This window comes from Gavia stellata, chromosome Z, assembly GCF_030936135.1.
Source record: "Gavia stellata isolate bGavSte3 chromosome Z, bGavSte3.hap2, whole genome shotgun sequence".
Classification (NCBI taxonomy): domain Eukaryota; kingdom Metazoa; phylum Chordata; class Aves; order Gaviiformes; family Gaviidae; genus Gavia; species Gavia stellata.
The window spans coordinates 4,746,871-4,767,529 of NC_082637.1; the positions used below are offsets into that span (position 1 = coordinate 4,746,871).

A 20,659-nucleotide genomic window follows, 5' to 3' on the forward strand; every position below is an offset into this window, starting at 1 on the left:
TATCCAGTGTGGCCTTAAGATGCTGGATGGAGCAAAGTCCTTTCTGTGTCTGTAGTTGGAGCCCTCCTGCCCTATATCTGTTCAAAGCCGATTGCCTGGCTGAGCACTGGAAATGCCACTCACGTGTCTGTGTTTTGTACATTGATCTCACTTTAGATGTCAGTTATCACATCAGCGTGAAGACAGGAGATATCCCCGGTGCCAGCTCAGACTCCAAAGTTTTTATCAAACTCTATGGCGAAAAAGCAGACTCCAGCAAAGAGCCTCTCTTAGTCTCTGATAATGATCTAGGCAATTATTTTGAACGTGGTCGAGTGGATGAGTTTACTCTAGATACAATGGATATTGGGAAGGTAAGAATTAATTACAAGTGGTTCTGTACTTCGTGCAAGTGTCTGAATTCAGAATCAATATAATGCTCAGGACTGAATATGGTGTAAGAATCTCTGACCTTTACATTGGATATTAAGAAATACATTTTGTATAGACTATTACATCAGCAGTCTAGCGTACATGCTGGCATGTGAAGAGTGTTTTAAGTTTATAGTTAAATACATATATAAATTATTTACATGAACACGCTGGAAGAACAGGGTGCCAGGGGAAGGAGTCTTTATATATTAAGTAAATTCTGTGGTGTTGGGTTTTTTTCTGCCCTCTTCGTTTTTGTGTGCTTTTTTTTAAAGATCAATCGAATACTGATTGGACATGACAACGTGGGTCTCCGGTCTGGCTGGTTCCTGGCCAGTGTCCAAATCACGGTTCCAGTCCAGGGAAGGCAGTACATGTTCCCCTGCAACCGATGGCTCGACAAAGATGAGGCTGATGGCAGGGTGGAGGTGGAGGTCTACCCAAGTGAGATTGTGCCTATTGAGAAATGTGAGATAAAACACATTGAGAAATATGTGCTTTTTTATAGCTAGCAATAAATTTGTATTGCTAGCATTTTTAAGGACCAGGTTAGATACCAAAACCAAAAAGTCCCTGTCCCAAAGAGCTTATGTTGCTGAGGAAAGTAAATTATTCTGGTCTTGTTTTGTTTTCTAAAACAGTTGGAAAAACATTACAGAGTTTTCCATCTCCTTTTCCTGAGATTGTAAGAAAAATTTACGTCCTGGACAGTGTAACACAGCACAAGATGCTGTGCTTCTTCATTACAGTATCAGTGGATTCTGCTTTTTTCACATTTACCTGCCCCATTGCCCCAGTCCTGCACAAGCACATGTCCCGTCCTGCCTGTATTACCCCATTGTCTAGAAAAGAGAGGCTGTTTGATAAATAAGGACCAAATCCCTACTGCCTATTTGACTTTCATCAGTACATTCGTTTTCTTTTAAGGCTATGGTTAAAATTTGCCTTGGGATCCTGAGAAAAGATATGTTTTTCCTCTGCTCTGTGTAACTCCCTCCCTTGTTTTATATTAAGGAGACCATTTAACCCCTCTATAGTTAATACTGAAATGAAATTCCCTTTTAAGGCTCTATCTTGCACCACTCTGACACTGGTTTAATACTTGTAAAAGGAAAACTTTTAGGTTAGTCCTCAGTGAAGAGTTGCGTTATCTCACATTTGGTTTGGATAAGAGCAAATGGTTGGCTACGTGGTCATTTGTTAAGACAACATAATTTAATTTTGAACCTGAGCCCTTAAGAATGTTGTTATCTGAGCTTCTCTGCTGATGTAATTGCTTTATTTTTGGACTAGTGATAAACTACGAGGTGTCTGTAGTTACCGGAGACATGCGGGCCGCAGGCACCAATGCCAAAGTCTTCATGCAGATTTATGGCGAGACTGGCAAAACTGAATTGATCACCTTAGAAAACAGATCGAACAACTTTGAACGGGGAGCCACAGATATATTCAAGGTATGACGAAGGCAGTCGTTGCCGCTTCTATGAGGGGAAAGAAATGACCAGCCAAAACTGAGACATCGACAGAATAATTGGCCCAATCGTACAAAACAATAGACTTCTTAACAAAACTGCCAGATCTGTTGGTATCTGCTGTCCTCTATCCATATTTTTGGGAGGCTTTGTATTTCTTTTTGGAAGTTTTGTGCTTCATGGAGTGACTTTCATCTTCTGAGGGACTGGTAGCAAAGGTGTCATGGAAGAATATGGTCTAATAGCAGCATTTGTTTACCTTTACTTTCAAAAGGAGGTGCTCATGTTAGATCTCGAAAGACCTTAAACTTAGATTTTGGGTCTGACCACATGTCATTGTCCCTTTTCTTTATGGAGTTGGGGAAAAAGAAACCCCATACAGAATATAAGGAATCCTGGCTTTGCCTGTGGTCAGACACGTCGTTAACCACAGGTACATGTTGTCAGCCCAAGCCTACAGAGGTTTGCTGCTGTAATTTCTGTGAATGGGTGACTGCCCCATGGATTTTACTGCCTGTAGCACTAGTCCAGCGAGCAGTGCACAGTCACGGCGCTCGAGGTGTACAGCACACTCCTCCAGCTATCGGTCTGTCCAGCATTTACAGAATGACAGAATCACTAAGGTTGGAAGAGACCTGTAAGATCATCAAGTCCAACCATCAACCCAACCCCACCATGCCCACTAAACCATGTCCCAAAGTGCCATGTCTACAAGTTCTTTGAACACCTCCAGTGATGGTGACTCCACCACCTCCCTGGGCAGCCTCTTCCAGTGTCTCACCACTCTCTCTCTAAAGAAATTTTTCCTAATATCCAGCCTGAACCTCCCCTGGCACAACTTGAGGCCGTTTCCTCTTGTCCTGTCGCTAGTCACTTGGGAGAAGAGACCAACACCCACCTCTCTGCAACCTCCTTTCAGGTTGATAAACCTCATAACGAGGTCTGATTTAGGTTGATAAAGCAGAGTCCACTCCTCTTTCTGAGCAACACAACAGTAATTAGAGTATTTGCAGGCATGAAAAGCCTCAGACATAATTCAGGTGTGTGAACCAGGATCTGGTTAATCCAGCAAGAGGTGCTGGGTGGACAAGGCTGAGCAGCGGGTGTTCACCGCAGTGCGGTCAGGCATCCTCTCCTGAGTGGGCCCTGGCTATGTTGGACCACCATCCTTTTCTGGCTTGCTTGCTTGGGTTTTCTGTCCAGAGAAACCAAGGTCTGGGGGGAAAGGAATGGTCTTAGTTCTTGCCCTGATACGGGGTTAGAGAAAGGACAGGATGTGCTGTCAGGGCATGTCAGAGCCACATCCTTCTGTACTGAAGTAACCTCAAGAGACACCAACATCTGGACAGTGAAACACAGAGCCCAGAGGGAAGCAGGATTTAAGGCACATCTGTCGTATGTGCTCAAGGCATAAGGCTCAGCACTGTGGTGCCTAGGTCTCTTTGTGAATTTGCAGTCCCACAGAGGTGAGATCCATCTCATCACACAGTTAAGCACCTACTTGGAGCTAGTTGTGGAAGGTCCCCTGAGTCATCAAGACTCAGGTATCCTTCCCATTGCCACTGGCCAAATGGAGGTGCCTTTATCCAGAGCTTTACCACAGTTTTGTAGAGTGTATTTATGAGATCAGTTCACCTCCTTCTGCCTCAGTTTCTTGCTTTATAGAATGGAGTTAGTAATGTTTATCCATTTTTAATGAGTTCTTTGGGTTTTAAGATGACTAGCACCTTATAAATGGTGAGAGTCTTTTTAAAGACTCTTTTTAAAGACTCTCTATAATTTTAAGATTAGGTTTCCCTGATTTTAAAGGAAATAAGCTTTCCAAAATTTATGAGTAAAAGCTATTAACTTATCAGATTTATAATAAAGCCACATGTACAGTGTTCTGTATACATAGCCATGTTTATATTCTCTCTCAGATGTTTATTGCCAGACTTTAAAGTTCTGCCCATTTTCTGTAATTTTTTTTATAAGCATGCAAGGCAGAAGCTCTGAAGCATTAATAGACAGATCTATCTCTTTCATGATATGAATATTTACAGAAAGATATGGGCAAGAATAAGAATTTGTGAGCTACATGCTTATAGGAAATGCCATCAGTTATAGACAGGCCATGTAGGATGATTATAGCAAATCTAAGGGTAAACCAGTGTAAGGAAAGACACATTCTTTACGCCAAGACAGCTGGATCAATTTTAGTTTTCTGATAAGCATCTTGTGTGCAATTGATTTTGTTTTAATCTACTATAGAAAAAAATGTTTCTAGACTGAAACCTTATTTGCCAATAGCCAGATTTCAGCCTGAAGCAAATGTTTGCAAGTTTTATAACATAAACACTGCCTAACAGCATAAGCAATCATCAGAAACAAGTCATTGGTTGTTAAAGGATTGTGTGGAGTAAAACCTTCTATCCAACGACATTAGGTAGTAATCCAGACAAATAATCTAAACCAACAAGGTTTTGTAACTCCTGTGTTGACTAGAGAGATGGAAATCTTCTGATTGATACAGCCTTCTGCCACTGATGCATTGTAATCACTAATAATTGCATCCTCTCTACACTCTAGCCAAGTGAGAAGATATTCTTCTAATTTTCCACATGAGAAGTAAGGAGAAGGGCAGTCCAAGCCCATGGTCCGTGTCAGAGATCAGGTTGTCTGAGTCCAAGTTTACTGCCTTTTCACTATACCGTTATTGCTTCTTGCTTGGTTCGTGTCTCATGCTGAGTATTAAATGTATCTTATTATTAGTTTAAAAAAGAACTCAGGCACTGAGAATCTGATAAACTAGTATGATATTTTGGCATATTCACCTTTAATGCCACCATGGAGACAATACTGGTGAGGAGAGGAACGGAGAAGTAGGGAGCCCAGTAAATATGAATTCAGCTCCTATCCTTGCCCTACTTGCTCTGAATGTCTTCAGCTCAGTCTGTTCAGACAAGATTTGGTGATGGGAAGTATGAAGGAATAAAGCAGGAGGAAAAAGTAAATGTAAACTTGGATAAAAAATTGATCTTATCCTTGCTTAGATGTTTTGGGTGATAGAGGTGATGTTCCTCATTTTTAAGAATGCACTTTATGAAGTTAAGATGTCTTATATCCTCCTGGGTGCTGACTTTCCTTTGGTCGCAGAGAGAGGCTGCAGATGTTGGCAAGATATATAAGATTCGGATAGGCCATGATGGGAAAGGCATTGGGGATGGCTGGTTCCTGGAAAGCATCACGCTGAAGCGGCTTGCCACGAAGATGAAGGAGTCTGATAAAAAGAAGAAGAAGAAGAAGAAGAAGTCTGAGGAGGAGGAAGAAGAGGAGACCAAGGTGGAAGAAGTAATGGATGTCTATACGTTTGTGGCACACCGTTGGTTGGCTAAAGACGAAGGAGATAAGGAGCTTGTGGTGGAGCTGGTGCCTGATGGAGAATCTGCCCTGGAGGGTAAATATCAGAGGGAATGTGCATGTGTGTGTGGATACAGCGGTTGCATGAAGGACGATAACCATGCTGTGGTGCTTTGCCAGGACCATTTATGGCCCCCCCAGCCATCCCATTGCCCCAGGCCTGCAGTGTAGCTTACACTGTGGTTTGGTTGATCAGCTCTGGGGAGGAAGAGGACAGTGGTTAAACTAAGGCAGAGGATGGAGGAAACAGCCTGAAATGGGAGTATCCTAAAGGACTTCTATAGGATTCTCCAAGGCTTGTCTGGGGCACTTGGGTTGCAAGTCCCACAAGTTACCACTGTGGCTGGGAGTTTAGCAAGCTGTAACTATTTATATAGTTAATGACAAGGGCTGGAGAAAGGTGGAGCTGCTCATGTTTTAAGATAGATGCAAGCAAACTCTAGACAAAATCTTTCTTAAAGCTGACTGTGCCAGCATTTTTGGGCTACGTGCTTTCATGGTGAGCCACGGATCTGATGAAATATGGTTATCTCTGGGTTCCTCCTGACCTGCCTTTGCAATTTTACCTGCAGAGAATACGTACGAAGTCCATGTTCTCACTGGGAATGTGTGGGGAGCTGGGACGGATGCTAATGTCTTCTTGAGCATCTATGGCGTAGGAAGAGGAGACACCGGTGAGCGCCAGCTGAAAAGGTCAAATAACCTCAACAAGTTTGAAAAGGGCCAGGTAATGCATGAACTCAACTCAGTCAAGCGAGCAGAAGGATGGCAGAGCTCTCTCAGTTATCACGCTGGCCATTCATTACAGCCTCTTCTCTGCAAGGCTTGGCTTTTTCTTTCAGCTTAAAGCTCGGATGTGTTTTATTTCTTAAATATATTATTTAAAGCAAAATGCCTGAAAACATTTTCCAGGGGAAATTAATTTCAATAATAAGCTGAACAACAATTCTTCTTTGGAGCCACCTTTTGCGTCTGCTTCCTGTAAGCATTCTGGTAATGTTTCCTGCCAGGAATACTTGAAAACCACAAACTTTAGATTAATACTGGAGAGCATTTGTGAGGCAGCTCAAGTATGTCAGTAGTTAGATTGCAAATATGATTCTAAATGTTCTACTCAACCAGTCAGGGAATAAAAGCAATATTACACAGTGTGCTATAATTACATTATAATCCAATCCAATTAAACAACATCTCTTGTAGATTGAATATTTGCCATAAAAATGTTTATGAACAATAAACAAGCTACTATTATAGCCAGGAATTGTTCAAGGAATAATTTTGAATAAAAAAAATTACAGAAACAATAAGCAGCTGTGGAAAACTTGCAATCACAAAAAAGAGCCTAAGGTTGTTAAATAAGCTGTTAGCTGTGATTTATGAGCTTGGCACCAGTGAAACTGCAACCTGCACATGGTTCTTCATTCAGTGGGAAGAGCTCCAAGCTGCAAATGTAATGTTCTCTGCTCTTGGGAGTAGAAACCCAAAGTCTACCAACAAGTTAATCACATTAAGATGTTTAAATTATTATGATAACAAGGACCATCCTGTCACACTAATACAGCTAATAAATGAACCTCTTGGTTGTAGTAAATGACAAAAGGAAGAAATTCTGTGGTTTGAAATAAAGCACATGGAGGTGCACACGAGAGTTTCCATGGAGTCAATATGTTTGTGTCCAGTTCCAGTTTCAATCTGGGGGAAAATACTAAGCCTGAAAGGAATGAGATTTAGGAGAGATGAGTTAAACCTAGCGGAAGCTGAAATGGGGATGAGGTAAAGAAAGGAGTGAAGGGTTGTGCAGCTCTGTGCCCATTACTGCCTTGTAGGAGCCAAGCATGAGTGTTAGTGGTTGAGTGCACAGCTCTGTAGTTATTTTAGTACATCCACCCAAAGAATACAAGGGGGACTTAGAAACACCTTTTCTTTTAATGGGAAAAAAGATTACTCTGTCCTAGGCTGCATCAAAAGGAGTGTGGCCAGCAGGTCGAGGGAGGTGATTCTGCCCCTCTGCTTGGCTCTGGTGAGACCCCACCTGCAGTACTGCGTCCAGCTCTGGGGTCCTCAGCACAGGAAAGACATGGACCTGTTGGAACGGGTCCAGAGGAAGCCACAAAAACGATCAGAGGGCTGGAACACCTCTCCTGTGAGGACAGGCTGAGAGAGTTGGGGTTGTTCAGCCTGGAGAAGAGAAGGCTCTGGGGACACCTTTGAGCAGCCTTCCAGTACCTGAAGGGGCCTAGAAGAAAGCTGGAGAGGGACTTTTTACAAGGGCATGTAGTGATAGCAGAAGGGGTAATGGCTTTAAACTGAAAGAGGGTAGAATTGGATTAGATACAAGGAAGAAATTCTGCACTATGAGGGTGGTGAGGGACTAGAACCAGAGAAGTTGTGGATGCCCCAACACTGGAAGTGTTCAAGACCAGGTTCAATGGGGCCTTCAGCCAACCTGGTGTAGTGGAAGGTGTCCCTGCCCATGGCAGAGGGGTTGGACTAGATGATCTTTAAGGTCCCTTCCAACCTAAACCATTCTATAATTCTATGACTTTCTAATTTACTGCCTTTCTCTCCCCCTTTCTGGGAAACAGAGTAATTTGCCTCTTGCCTTCTGTGCAGGTGGATGTGTTCACCATCAAAGCCATTGACTTGGGTGAGCTGAAGAAGCTGCGGATCCGCCACGATAACTCTGGTGCTAGCCCAAGCTGGTTCCTGGAGAGGGTAGAGATTGTTGACCTCAAGGAGAGCACCACGTGAGCAGCCTGTCGCACCCTTTTCATATGGTCAGAAAAGGGGGCACGTTCTCAGGAGTCTGCAGAACCGCGGGAAGGCAGAGGCGATGCAGAAGGGCATCGTCATGGCTCCTCACCAACTCACAGGGAGCAGGCACCCTTTGGGAGCCTTGTGATGATTGTGTGATGATTGTGGGGCCATTCTGGGGTACCTCTGTGTGGGGTTTTGATGTCCCAGTATCTCTGCAGTTTGGGAACCAGCAGTGTTTGGAAGGAAACCTGTTTCTCCTGGGAGGGACTCTTCCTCCCGAAGAGGTCCCCTTGCAGAGCCTGCACTCATAGTTTCCTTTCAAGGGTCCACTCTGGAAGTCCCTGACCTCCCATTTCCTTTCTCTTTTGCACCTAATGCAAAGATCCGGGCCAAAAGCAAGTCCTGATCTAAGCAAACTGCCATGATTTTCACAGGTCAGCTGGGTGAGCAAAGCCTAGGCTGTTAAAAACCTGAAATACAGGCTTGCCTTTGAGCTGGAACGTGCTTAAAGTCACATGCTTAAAAGTTGCACAATGCTCTGGTGGGTGGGACTGCTCATAAGGACCTCAGGATGGGTCCACTCTTCATAAACAGAAAATGCCTGGGAGACCAGAGGTTCCCTTGAGTTATTTGGGTTCTTCTGGGAGTAAAAACTAAAAGGAATCAGTCATATGGGGCTGACAGCTCGGAAACAGCACTTTTCAGTAAGTGCTCACTAGCCTATTTATGGATTTAGTTCCCACAAACAATACCAAAGCTCAAGGATGAAAACAGAGTTATTGTTCAGCTTTGAGTAATCGTGTTTTCTTTAAGTAGCCTCTGATGTGTGCTTATTTATGTTATTAAAACCTGTGAAGACCTGTGTAAGTGCTGGGTGCTGCTGTCATTTTTGTAGGTATTATTTTCCATGCCAGCGATGGTTAGCAGTTGAGGAAGATGACGGTCAGATTGTCAGGGAGCTGGTCCCAGTGGATGAAGCATTTGTAAAGAAAGATTCGGAAAATGATGGCCAGTCTCTTGCAACGCTGGGCCTGGAACAGAAAGGTTTATGTTAGCCTTGTATTTCTTCCAGTATGGGGTTGACAAGAAACCAAGTTATTAGCAGTGCTAAGGGCATTAACGGTTAGTGTTCACTAGGCTGTGAGTAATTCTGCCCCAACCATGAAGTTTTCAGGTGTGAATGAGGTGTGAAGTGTGTGTCAGCCAGTGGAGTGGACACTCCTCATTTTTAAGGGATTTAATCATCTTGCAAGATTGGACCCAAAGTGAGAAAGCTAGGAAGATGAAGACCATGTTCAGTCATCATCTCTCAACCGAAATGCACATCAGTTACAAATATCTAAGGCAAAAATCCCACCCATTTCACATCATGGACTGGAATGGTTAAATGTTTCAACGTGAAACCAAGTAGAGAGCAAACATGACCAGAGAAAGGGAAGGGACCTAAATTTGTCTCACTTCCCACCTTGCTGCTTGTGTCCGTTGTACTCCAAAATAACTTTCTCTCTCTTGTACATAATTTTGCATGGTAACCACAGAGCAATGACACAGTCCTGGGTCTGATACTGAAAGGTGCTGAGTGCCCAGCGCTTCTGCTGGCTTCACTGCCAGTGAAAGGTCTTAAACTCTCCCCTAATTGCACCTCAGATGCTTTTGAATACATCAGTAATTTCCACAATTGTGTAGCCGACAAATTTCCACAACTTGTTTAGCCTTTTGGTTCGGGAGGACCCGCTGGCTGAGCAGCATCTTGGAAACGTGTCTAATTATGGAAGAAAGGTGCTGTTTTGGAAATCTCAACTATTTTTGCAGCACAGTGAAGAACATATTAGACTTTTCCACATTTTTAATGAGTTTATTGCGCTTGCTAGAGGATGGTGCAATAGAAACCTCCCTAATGATGCTATTGTGAAGGGTGTGTTCGTGAATATAAATGGCATATATAATGAATATATATGTCAAAGTGCACATACTTTCTTGTATGTGTTATATGCATATATATTATTTGTTGCTAATAGAATAAAGGGGGGGGGGGGCGGTTAATGAAATAGTATAGGCAAAGGCAGCTTTGAGAAGCCTTAGAGATGCCAGGAAGCAAATGGGAAGGCTTGAGCCCATTTCTTATCTGTAGATATGCAGACAACGTACTGAAAGACTGGAGCAGTAGAAGGCTCTGCAACCAGATAGCCCAGCTCACCCCAGGAGCTACCACAACATATGACAGGAATTAGAGATTACAACATGGCTGTGATCAGTCAAAATAAAACCCAAACCAAACACACATTATGCAATGAAAAGTAGAGTTAATTCCTGCTCAGACTTCACATTCTTAAATTACGATATTTTATTTGACAGCTAAGTCAACAACATACACTGTGAAAGTGAAAACCGGGGACAAGAAGAATGCTGGGACAGATGCCAATGTCTTCATCACTCTCTATGGAAGTAAAGATGATACAGGTATGGCTTCATGTGTTGGAAAAGGATAGCACCTCACTGCTGGACACCTGAAAAGACAGGTCACGGTTTCCTTTTGTTTCCTCAATACCCATTCCTCACTCCTTTTTAGCACAACTTCATGTTCTCGCTGTCTCTGCATACATTGTGATAGCTGGGAGCATGCCACCAGCTGCTGTAAATCACTGTCGAACTTTGCGACGCTGATTTGCACCAGCTGCCGATCTAAAGGCTTTAATTTCAATTATAGAAACAGCACAGTTGACTGGGACTACATTACTGAGTAGTGAATGCAGTGAATGATTTGCTTTCCTCAGCAATGAATCAGCATGCTCCTGAAATCCAGCTCTCCTCTGCCTCTTTGAGTGGCCCAGAAGTATTTAATCAGCTGATGAGCAAATCCTCTTGGAAGCAGCTGAGCTGTGTGTGCAGAGACTCGGATGCCTGTGAGAGTGACGGGGAACTGATGGGTAGGACCAATTTCTTCAGCTGTGAACACAGCGCAACAGCATTGTCCCTGCGGCACTGCCAGACAATCACTCAAGAAAGGAATTATGTATATTTTGGGTGTTGATACAGATTTGGGTTCAGAAGGAGGGAGGGACAAAGCTCAGATCTTGAGATGAAAAGCCGTTTTTTACGTTTTAGCCACTTCCCATGTTCCACTGTTGACATTCCCAGAGGATTTGTTTCACATGCTGAACAATGTCCTTTTGCATCGCCACAACAGGAATAGTCAGCCTAAAGGCCTCAAAGATTAACAAGAACAAATTTGAGCGTGGGAAGGTAGATGAGTTTACAGTGGAATCTGTGGACATTGGAGACCTGAAAAAAATCAAGATAGGCCATGACAATAAAGGTAAGACAATCTGCTTTGTAACGTAGTATTTCTAGTGCATGAGGCAGTTTGCTATATAAAATAACCTGCCTCCAAGACCCCAAACGTAATTTACCTTTTGGTGACAGATCCTTGCTGTTGTTGCTACTATCTTTGCTGCTAATACCATTTCCATGGTTGTGGCAATAAGCGCACAGTGGTGGCAACTTTCAGGTAGCTTTGCAACCTCTGTCTCTGTGTAAGAGGGTCATTAGTTTTGCAGCCCCATCTTTAGAGAGATTCCTCATACATCACCAAACCTCGTATTTTTTCTTGTCACGCATGGGACCTATAGACTTGTCTCATTTCTTTATCAATATTTTAGTTGTTTTGATCATCAAGTCTTGGCTGCTTTTTAGACATGTCCGTGTCTCTACTACAAACAAGGGAAGGAGTGGAAGGACACATGTGTTCCTTCCCTGTGGGGCACCAAGGGACATGTTTGTTGATAACTCCTCTGTCTTATTACAAAGGCAAATTAATCCAAGTGATGGAGTAATTAGCACTTCCACGTGCACATCTTTAACCCGACACATAAAGAAATGTAAAGCACATTAGCTCAAACCTGGACAATAGCATGCAATGATCTTTATGGTATCTATTCTATTTTTCCATTGGCAAAAGAGAGGAAGTTTTATTTCTCAGAGGTATGGAATGCAATGTTTCATTTACTGTTGTCTGTAAAGGCTTTGTGGGTTATTCACTGTTATCTCTCCAAACACAGGTAATTCAACTGGCTGGTTTCTGGAATGGGTGGAGATTGATGCCCCATCACTGGGACAGTGCCTCAAGTTCCCTTGTGGCCGTTGGCTGGATAAATCGGAGGATGATGGAGCCATTGAGAGAATTATCTTCCCTGCAGAACTGCAGACAACAGAATATATCCCATGTGAGCAGAACGCCATTTCCCCAGGATACACCCATCATTACAGAAGATAAAATCTCACTAGCTCATGCAGTTTTATAGGCCTGGCCTCTCCCTTGAATTGGCTTTAAAAAATTTATAAATACATCACATGCCAACTATTCCAGTTACTACCAGAAGGTTCCTCTGGGTGCTCTAGACTAACATTTCCTGTATTTCCCAAATCAGAGAGTCATTAGAAGCCATGTGACTGTGTACGATTGTCTTTTTGCTCCCTCTTGCCCTTTCATCTGCAAGTCCTCAGCCCATTCCAAGCTGTCATCCTTGTCTCCAGTTTCCCTTTGATCTTGTTCCATTCTAATATTGCTGTTTCTATTGTCAAAGCAGACACTTTGGTCTTGCTTCCAAGCCTTGGTTCCCCCAGTGCCTTTGGCATTGCACACACCTCTCTTGCTGAAAGACCCTCTTCCAGAATTTCTTCGGTGTGGTACTTTTCTGATAGTGTTGCACCAATCTGCCTCTTTTAATGTTCTCCAATTTTTCCTTACTCTTCACTCCCCTCTAAATTAATGCTTGGGGTAAATCCAGTGTCTTTTGGGAGCTCCTTCTGAGTACTAAACTTATAATTTTCAAGTCTGCTGTGGCACCTCAAACTCTTCTAGTGGGGTAACTTTTCCTGCCTCCAGAACACTGAGAATCAGATAACATGGCTTTCTTGAAATAAATGACTGGAAACATTATGTTGGGTTTTTTGTAGCCCTCTCCTTCCCTTTTCACCTGTGCATCCTTGACTGCGTGCAGGGAACTCGCAGCCCTGAAACTGTATTTGACTTGTCCCTCCCTGATCTGCCCCATTTCAAGTTGTCGACAATATTTCCTGGCCCACCTTCAGGGCACTACCAAAATTACCTTTTCCCTTCGTTAGGTTGGATGCCACGATGATGAGGGATGAGGTCTGGAACCTGAGAGTTGATTTCCACCCCATGCCCTGCCAGGTGCTTCCTAGGTCACTCTGGACAAGTGATAACCTGTTCTCACCAAAGCTGTCTCCTATCTCCTTGCATCCCTCATTGTGTGCATTGATGGTATCAAAAGCCTCACCTCCTGCAGTTCCTTATTTAGATATCAAAAGTTAGAGCTGCCCAATCTCTCTTTTACTGCCTCAGTTTCCTTCATAAACAGCTGTGAGAATAACCACACAGAAGACTACCAGCTGCTTTGGCTCCTTTTTTACTGTCAACACTGTAGTTCGTGTTGAAGGTCTTCACACTGGCTAGCCGACCCTCCAACATCCAGATCCTCATATCCTGCAGTCTGTAAGCTAAAATCATCTTTCTTCTCTGAGGATCTGCCAACATCATCTGTTTGTGCCTCCCCCATGCTTTGACCAAGCTGTTTTTTATTTCTCATGTCTTTCTTACTTTACCTAAACTGTCTGGAGCAGAAGAACGGATACTCTTTGCTCCCTTCCTCACTTTTGTCCGTCAGCTGGAAGACATAATAGTCTTTGTGTCTGAAAAAATAAATTGGTAGATAGATACAGTGAATACGTCCATAAGAGTGAATATCACCCAGAGACCTTCTACGTGCTTCTCATCAAGTTTTTCCATGTTGTCCCATTCGATATGTATTTTGATGCAGATGTTGACTATATAATTTATTAATGTCCCTGTATATTACAATGAGGTAAAAGTTTCTGGCATACCATGCCTTTGAGTACATAGTTCGTGTAAACCTGATTTTTGTCAGCAGTCCACATTCAGCCTTTGAAAATAGTCAGGCCTCTCTGGCAAAAAGGTTGCACCAGGCTGTGTGTCAGCTTAGGCTGTTTCGACATTTAAACCATTCCCAATGTGCTATTTGCTGCATCCTGGTTTCCTAACTATTAAACTGGGGGTTTCAGTTTGCCAGAGGTAACGAAAGGGTTTGATTTGTTTTATGATGACTCGTGCCAGAATTGTTTCACGCCGAACAAACGATGAAAACATGTCATCGGCAGTCCAATTAAAATCACCCCTGTGGGGATACAACTTTAAAAGTGCCATGTAAATGAAATGGGTGTCTGACAGCTAAAAGTTGTGCTGCTAGTGACCTTGTTACGGTGCCACTTTGCTGATTCAGTTCTAAGCTGACGTTAATATTCAAGCAACAAGAGCAAGCGCCACGGACTTCAGCAGAGAAGATAATTTTTAATTCATAATGTGTAGCATGCGATTTTTGGCCTCCAGGATTTTTTTTTTCCCACTCTTACGTACTGGAGAAACTATTCCAGTTTACCTGCAGCACAGCAGAGCAGATTTCATTGGGTTGGGCAGAAAGAATATTAAGTACCTCCAGGCTGACTCTCTGTAGAAGAAAACTTCTTCATCTCTCTTCTCCCGAGAGCCATATTTAGAGAGCCTGGGCTGTTAATGAATGATTAGTCTCTGATACGCATGATCAGAGTTACTCCAACAGTAACAGATACGGTGCCAGAAACCTTCTTTCTACCCTAACAGAGATGCTGAATCTGAAATATAGCACCGAGTACTGTAGTGTAAATAGCAAAGATGACTGAAGTCGATGCAGTGTGGGAGGCTGCAGATGACAAGCAGCTGAGAAGATCGTAGTGAGGGATGGGAAACGGTGGAAGCTGGGTAGGTGGTGTATGGGAGAGGGATGGCCTCGAGCAGATCCTGGTGATAGCGCTGGGTGTCGAAGGCTGTGCTTATGGGTAGCGACGTGGACTACAGGGATTGTGTCTGCTTGCAGCAGGAGAAGTCCCTGCAGCTACTCGGTGGTGCCCAAGCCTTACCTGGGATTTTTCATCTATAGATTTCAGAAAGGATTCAAAAGAGATGGGGACAGGATTCAGTTTGCCAAATGGCACCCCTGAATTTACTGGTCCTCATGACAGTGGAGTGTCTGAATTCCCGTTATCATCAATAAATGTTTGGTCATTCACAGAGGGTGGATCTGGAGAATGATTCAGCTAACCCCGAGGAAGATGCCTGCATTTGCTTGTCTGACTGTTTCTCCAAACTCCACTGACTTTAGTGATTACATCTGGAGACGTACACACCTATTTGGCATGCAGACATCTGAACACAGGCTTCTTACTCTGTGAGCTAAACACCATCTCACCTTGGCAACTGAGGATAGTCAACAGATGTGTAGCAGAGCCAGGAACAGAGCCCCAGTCTTATTCCTGGGTCAGTCTTATTCCCGAGCAAGTCCGAGTCATGCTCCAGCAGAACCCAGGACTGAGAAGCTGTGAAGATAGATTCTGGGGTCATGGGACATTCTGGAGAAACCAAGGGAACAGAATAAGGAAGTATTTAGGGGCTTGATCCTTACTGTACTGCATTCACCATTGATCTGGTAGTAATTTGACCTGTTTGCCTTGGTGTTATGGAGAAGGCGGTACTAAGAGAAAACTGGATCAGAGTGGACAGCAAAGGGTTTTATTTTTTTCCTTATGATTGAGTTTTGTCACTTGTTTAGTAATGAAAATAATAGGAGATATTTTATCAATCAATATTTATATACTGCCTCCAGTTGGCTTAACTTCATCCATCTGCCTAGTTGCTCAAAAATTGTGAATTCATCTTTTGCTTTAAGACTTGAGCTGTTGAAGTAAATCCTGTTTCAATAACTTTAGATGGCAGGTATAAATATACTGAGCGCTTTCTGATCATGTGATTAACCCCAAAATCTCAGTAAATGAACAATCCATCAAGGTCAATCGGCCTTATAGGGTTAAAGGAAATTCCTGTGGTTTCTCATAGTGCTGACCAGCTTGATAACTAAATGACCACAAGTGTGTGGTTCCTACCCTCTTCCCTTTAACTGCTGAGTTTTCCCATCTCATTAAAATGTTCTTAGGAGTGTTGGTAAGCTGCTTACTAACTTCTGTTGGTTTGTTTAATTTTCTGCCATTTCCTAAATCAGTTGTTCCTTACGAGATCACAGTCTACACCAGTGACATCTTTGGAGCTGGCACAGACGCAGATGTCTTCATTGTTCTCTATGGAACAGATGGGATCTGTACTCAGCAGAAATCCCTGTGCCTCAACAAGAGAGAGCAAAGGATGTATTTTGAAAGGAACTCAGTGAATCAGTTTATTGTGGAGGTAAGATCAAAGATGCTCACTCTCATCTTAGGTTGCCCTGAGGGGATTAAGAAGAGAAAATGGAGTGAAGGGAACTTTTCCTCTTTTAGGGAAAGCTACTCAGCTCTTTTACTCAAAGAATGTGGGTTCAAAACTCTGTTCTGCAACGGACTTGCTGTGTACTGGATCAAATCTTTTCTCACCGACCTCTGGTTAGTAGCAACTCAAAGGTATCAACATGCAGTGCCCCTGGGGCCTCATGTTATGTTAAGCCTTGTAAAGGCTGGTGCAATTTTGTCATGGAGATGAGATGTACCAATACATGGATATGGAGGCTTCCTCTTCCAGGTGAAGTTGAGAGCCACTTTGGAAGGTCTTTACATCTTCCCATTTCCTAGACCATACTTGGTAAAGAGAGGGTATCAGTCTCTGTGCATGCTGGATCTAATATGTGTACCTCTCCTTATCACGCTTATTTGCTTGCATATTTGCTTTCTCTTGCAGTTTGCAACACTTTGAAAGGTAACAGGAAACAAATGCTTGCAGTATCGCTGAAATTGGCTGCCTTGTGTTTAAGGTCCCCATGCATCCTTTCATGTTCTTGTTTCAGCAGATTATGTTGAAGGATCTGGTCCATGGTGCTCACTGCTTACGTGACAACCTAAACATCATGCTCTGTTTCTCTGTATCCTCGAACAGAGAGATTATTACTTTGCTGCAGATACTGTGATTTTTGAATACGCGACGCTAACTTTTTGAAAGGTCTTATCAAATATTTCCTGAAGTGTATGCAAATACTAAACCAGTGCACGTAAATGAATGAGCTCATTTACATCTACAGTATTCAGCAATTCCTATTCATAATATATTGTTATTGCGGAGAATTTGTGAGAGGCAAAAATATAGGCAGCCCTGCTCTAGCCTACCCTTTTGGTACTGCTTCATGTCCTCACCTTCCCTCCCTGGATGCAACACCAACACTGACTTTGTAGAGGACTGCACAACCTCTCTGTGTTTTGAGTTTGGTTTGTTTTTGTAAAATAATTGAAGGCAAATCTTAAACTAAACTTTTTAACAAGTTAAAATGCTTCCAGCCCACATTGTTGTTATATGGCATGAATCATAAAATAAATCCCCAGTGCGATTTGTTAAAAACAAAGAGTAAGACTTATTTCGGTGGAGTTTCCACACGGTTTTTCATAATAGAGGTTGCATTAAACCATAGTATAAATCTTAAACTGAGTGTTACTGTTATTTCTTTATTCTGTAAGATTTATTTTAGGTTTGGTAGAATCTGAAACATCAGTACTTTTCTTAGATGAAGTGAGTGAAAATGCAGTTTGTTCTCCAGATTTATAACATCATATTAACCTGTCCCCGAACTTCATTCTCTCTTCACTTCCTCTTGCTGCAGGAGACGGGGATGAAGCAAAATATATTCTTCTTTCACCTGCTTGTGTAGAGCCATAGTTTGGAGTTCAACAGACCTTAAAAAAAAATTTGGGGATCTGAGGAAACACAAACTGAGAATTGCCCATTTGTTTTAGTGTTTTTAACTGCCCTTACCATTTTGTATTTTGCAAAAGAGGGAAAAATGATTAGAGACTGGTCTCAGCTATGCTCCCAAGTGATGATTTCTTGGAGATGCATGCAAGCAGAGTAAAGACCACTTCTTCTTTAACATGAATCTTTACTGGTCAAGCATCACTTTATTGCTGTTTCCCACAGTATTCTCCTGGAGAAGCTGCTGGCTCGTGGCTCAGACAGGTGCACTCTTCACTGGGTAAAAAACTGGCTGGATGGCCGAGCACAGAGAGTTGTGGTGAACGGAGTGAAATCCAGTTGGTGGCCGGTCACAAGTGGTGTCCCCCAGGGCTCAGTTTTGGGACCGGTCTTGTTTAATATATTTATCGATGATCTGGATGAGGGGATAGAGTGCTCCCTCAGCAAGTTTGCAGACAACACCAAGTTGAGCGGGAGTGTTGATCTGCTCGAGTGAAGAAAGGCTCTGCAGAGGGATCTGGACAGGCTGGATTGATGGGCCCAGGCCAGTTGTGTGAGGTTCAACAAGGCCAAGTGCCGGTCCTGCACTTTGGCTGCAACAACCCCATGCAATGCTACAGGCTTGGGGACGAGTGGCTGGAAAGCTGCCCAGCGGAAAAGGACCTGGGGGTGTTGGTCGACAGCCGCCTGAAGATGAGCCAGCAGTGTGCCCAGGTGGCCAAGAAGGCCAACGGCATCCTGGCCTGTATCAGAAACAGTGTGGCAGCAGGAGCAGGGAGGTGATCGTGCCCCTGTACTCAGCTCTGGTGAGGCCGCACCTCGAATGCTGTGTTCAGTTTTGGGCCCCTCACTCCAAGAAGGACATTGAGGTGCTGGAGCGTGTCCAGAGAAGGGCGACGGAGCTGGTGAGGGGTCTGGAGCACAAGTCTGATGAGGAGCGGCTGAGGGATCTGGGGTTGTTCAGTCTGGAGAAGAGGAGGCTGAGGGGAGACCTCATCGCTCTCTACAACTCCCTGAAAGGGGGTTGCAGAGAGGTGGGTGTTGGTCTCTTCTCCCAAGTGACTAGTGACAGGACAAGAGGAAATGGCCTCAAGTTGCACCAGGGGAGGTTCAGGCTGGATATTAGGAAAAATTTCTTTACTAAGAGAGTGGTGAAGCACTGGAACAGGCTGCCGAGGGAGGTGGTGGAGACACCTTCACTGGAGGTGTTCAAGGAACGTGTGGACGTGGCATTGCGGGACATGGTTTAATGGGCATGGTGGGGTTGGGTTGATGGTTGGACTTGATCTTACAGGTCTTTTCTAACCTTAGTGATTCTGTGTGTGTGATTAAAAGCCTCATTGGAAGTTGAGTATTTGGACAGGACAAAGGAGGAAGGAAATAATTTTCCTCTAGTGTATACTTGTGTGCGTGCACAAGTTTTAGAAATTAGTTTGGATCATTTAATCATTTTGCGATTGATGCTTATGCTGTCTAAAGTCAGGGCAGAGCTGGTGAAATCAAAGCCAGTTTGTTCAGAGTGTGAACTCCTTGAGTAATGCAGTCGGTCTTACTGAGTCAAGGAGTCTCCTAAAATTACTGATGTCTTTTCTTCAGTATGAGGCAATTCTGTCAGCTGGGAAGAGAAGAAGGGAGTAGTCTCCAATGGCGCAAATTGACATGTTCAGTTTTCTCATGTTTCCAAGAAAAAAAGACTCCAAGTCCCTATGGATAGAAAAACAGCTCAGTGTGCTGCTTCTACGTGCAAAGGAGGTTTGCAGCCAGCCTTGTTTTTTAAAGGCCAACTATAAAAAAGCTTGCACTGAAATAACCAAAAGCTATTACTTAGGAGCAAATATCATTTCTCCTGTTCAAGCCTTTGGAAGGGAGGTGACTTAAAAGTAATGAACTAGTAGCAAATTGCTCAAGTAATAAGGTGAGGCATAAAAAACCAGTAGCCACTTCATAAGATAGTGATTCTGTTGATTTGCTCGGAATGGCATTGGGATTCTGTGGAGGAACAGGAGAGAGATAATATAAAATGCCAGGCCGTTAATATTGTACTTTGACCTCAAAGCTATTCTTCCAGTGTTGTAAGAGTGCGCATAAGTGTTTAAAAAGGAAAGGGATATGAAAAGACCGATTTAAGATGCAGCAGCATTGCAATTTCTAAAAAATTGCCTTCATTCCCACTCATACAGAGAAGCCTGAGATGCAGGACTGCTGCTGTGCAACCAAACCCATAGAGTAGGTGATTTGTGCAGAGCAAGATTCTCTCCATTTTTGGAACAGAAGTTTAGGGAAACCCTTCAGCTAAAATGCAAGTTAGGGCATAACTGGCATCAACACTAATATTTGCTCCTCTGGAACTTCATACAGACTGGAAAAATAGGAAATAAGCTAAAGAAGTAGTGTCTCAAAAGTAACCTGTTGTTCACACCATAATCTTTCTCTTTTTTTTTTTTTTCTTCTTTTTTCTATAGCTGGAGGATGTTGGTGACATTATTGAAAAGATTCGCATAGGACACAAGGGTGGAGGACTGAACTCTGGATGGCATTTGGACCGTGTGGCGATTCGGAGACTGTTGCCAAACGGAAAGGTAGGCTGCAAATCCCAGCACTCTGCAATATGTTTCCATTAGCAGACGCTTCCATTTCCCAAAGTGGATCTTCTCTATACAAAGCGTGATTAACAGTGAAAAATGACTCTCTAAAGAACAATGCACACTAATGAACTTGCTAGAGCTTGGGGATCTGGGGACAACAAACATGTATTACCATGTTTTATTCTTCAAATGTTGATTATAAGACTCTGCAATCATTGCTTTTTAAAAAATGCTGTTCTCAT

At 43.2% G+C, this 20,659-nt stretch overlaps 1 protein-coding gene across 1 annotated transcript in view; it reads left to right on the forward strand.

The window, feature by feature from the left end:
- The first annotated feature begins 338 nt into the window (after positions 1-338).
- Positions 339-20,659, forward strand: part of LOXHD1 (lipoxygenase homology PLAT domains 1) — a 78,670-nt gene continuing 58,349 nt past the window's right edge. Inside the window, exons 1-11 of the mRNA XM_059834123.1 lie at positions 339-353; positions 687-879; positions 1,705-1,865; positions 5,019-5,319; positions 5,855-6,009; positions 7,896-8,029; positions 8,935-9,083; positions 10,395-10,499; positions 11,227-11,355; positions 16,169-16,350; positions 20,295-20,411. Of these exons, the coding sequence (XP_059690106.1) occupies positions 339-353; positions 687-879; positions 1,705-1,865; positions 5,019-5,319; positions 5,855-6,009; positions 7,896-8,029; positions 8,935-9,083; positions 10,395-10,499; positions 11,227-11,355; positions 16,169-16,350; positions 20,295-20,411 (1,641 nt within the window). The remainder of the gene's footprint in view (positions 354-686; positions 880-1,704; positions 1,866-5,018; positions 5,320-5,854; positions 6,010-7,895; positions 8,030-8,934; positions 9,084-10,394; positions 10,500-11,226; positions 11,356-16,168; positions 16,351-20,294; positions 20,412-20,659) is intronic.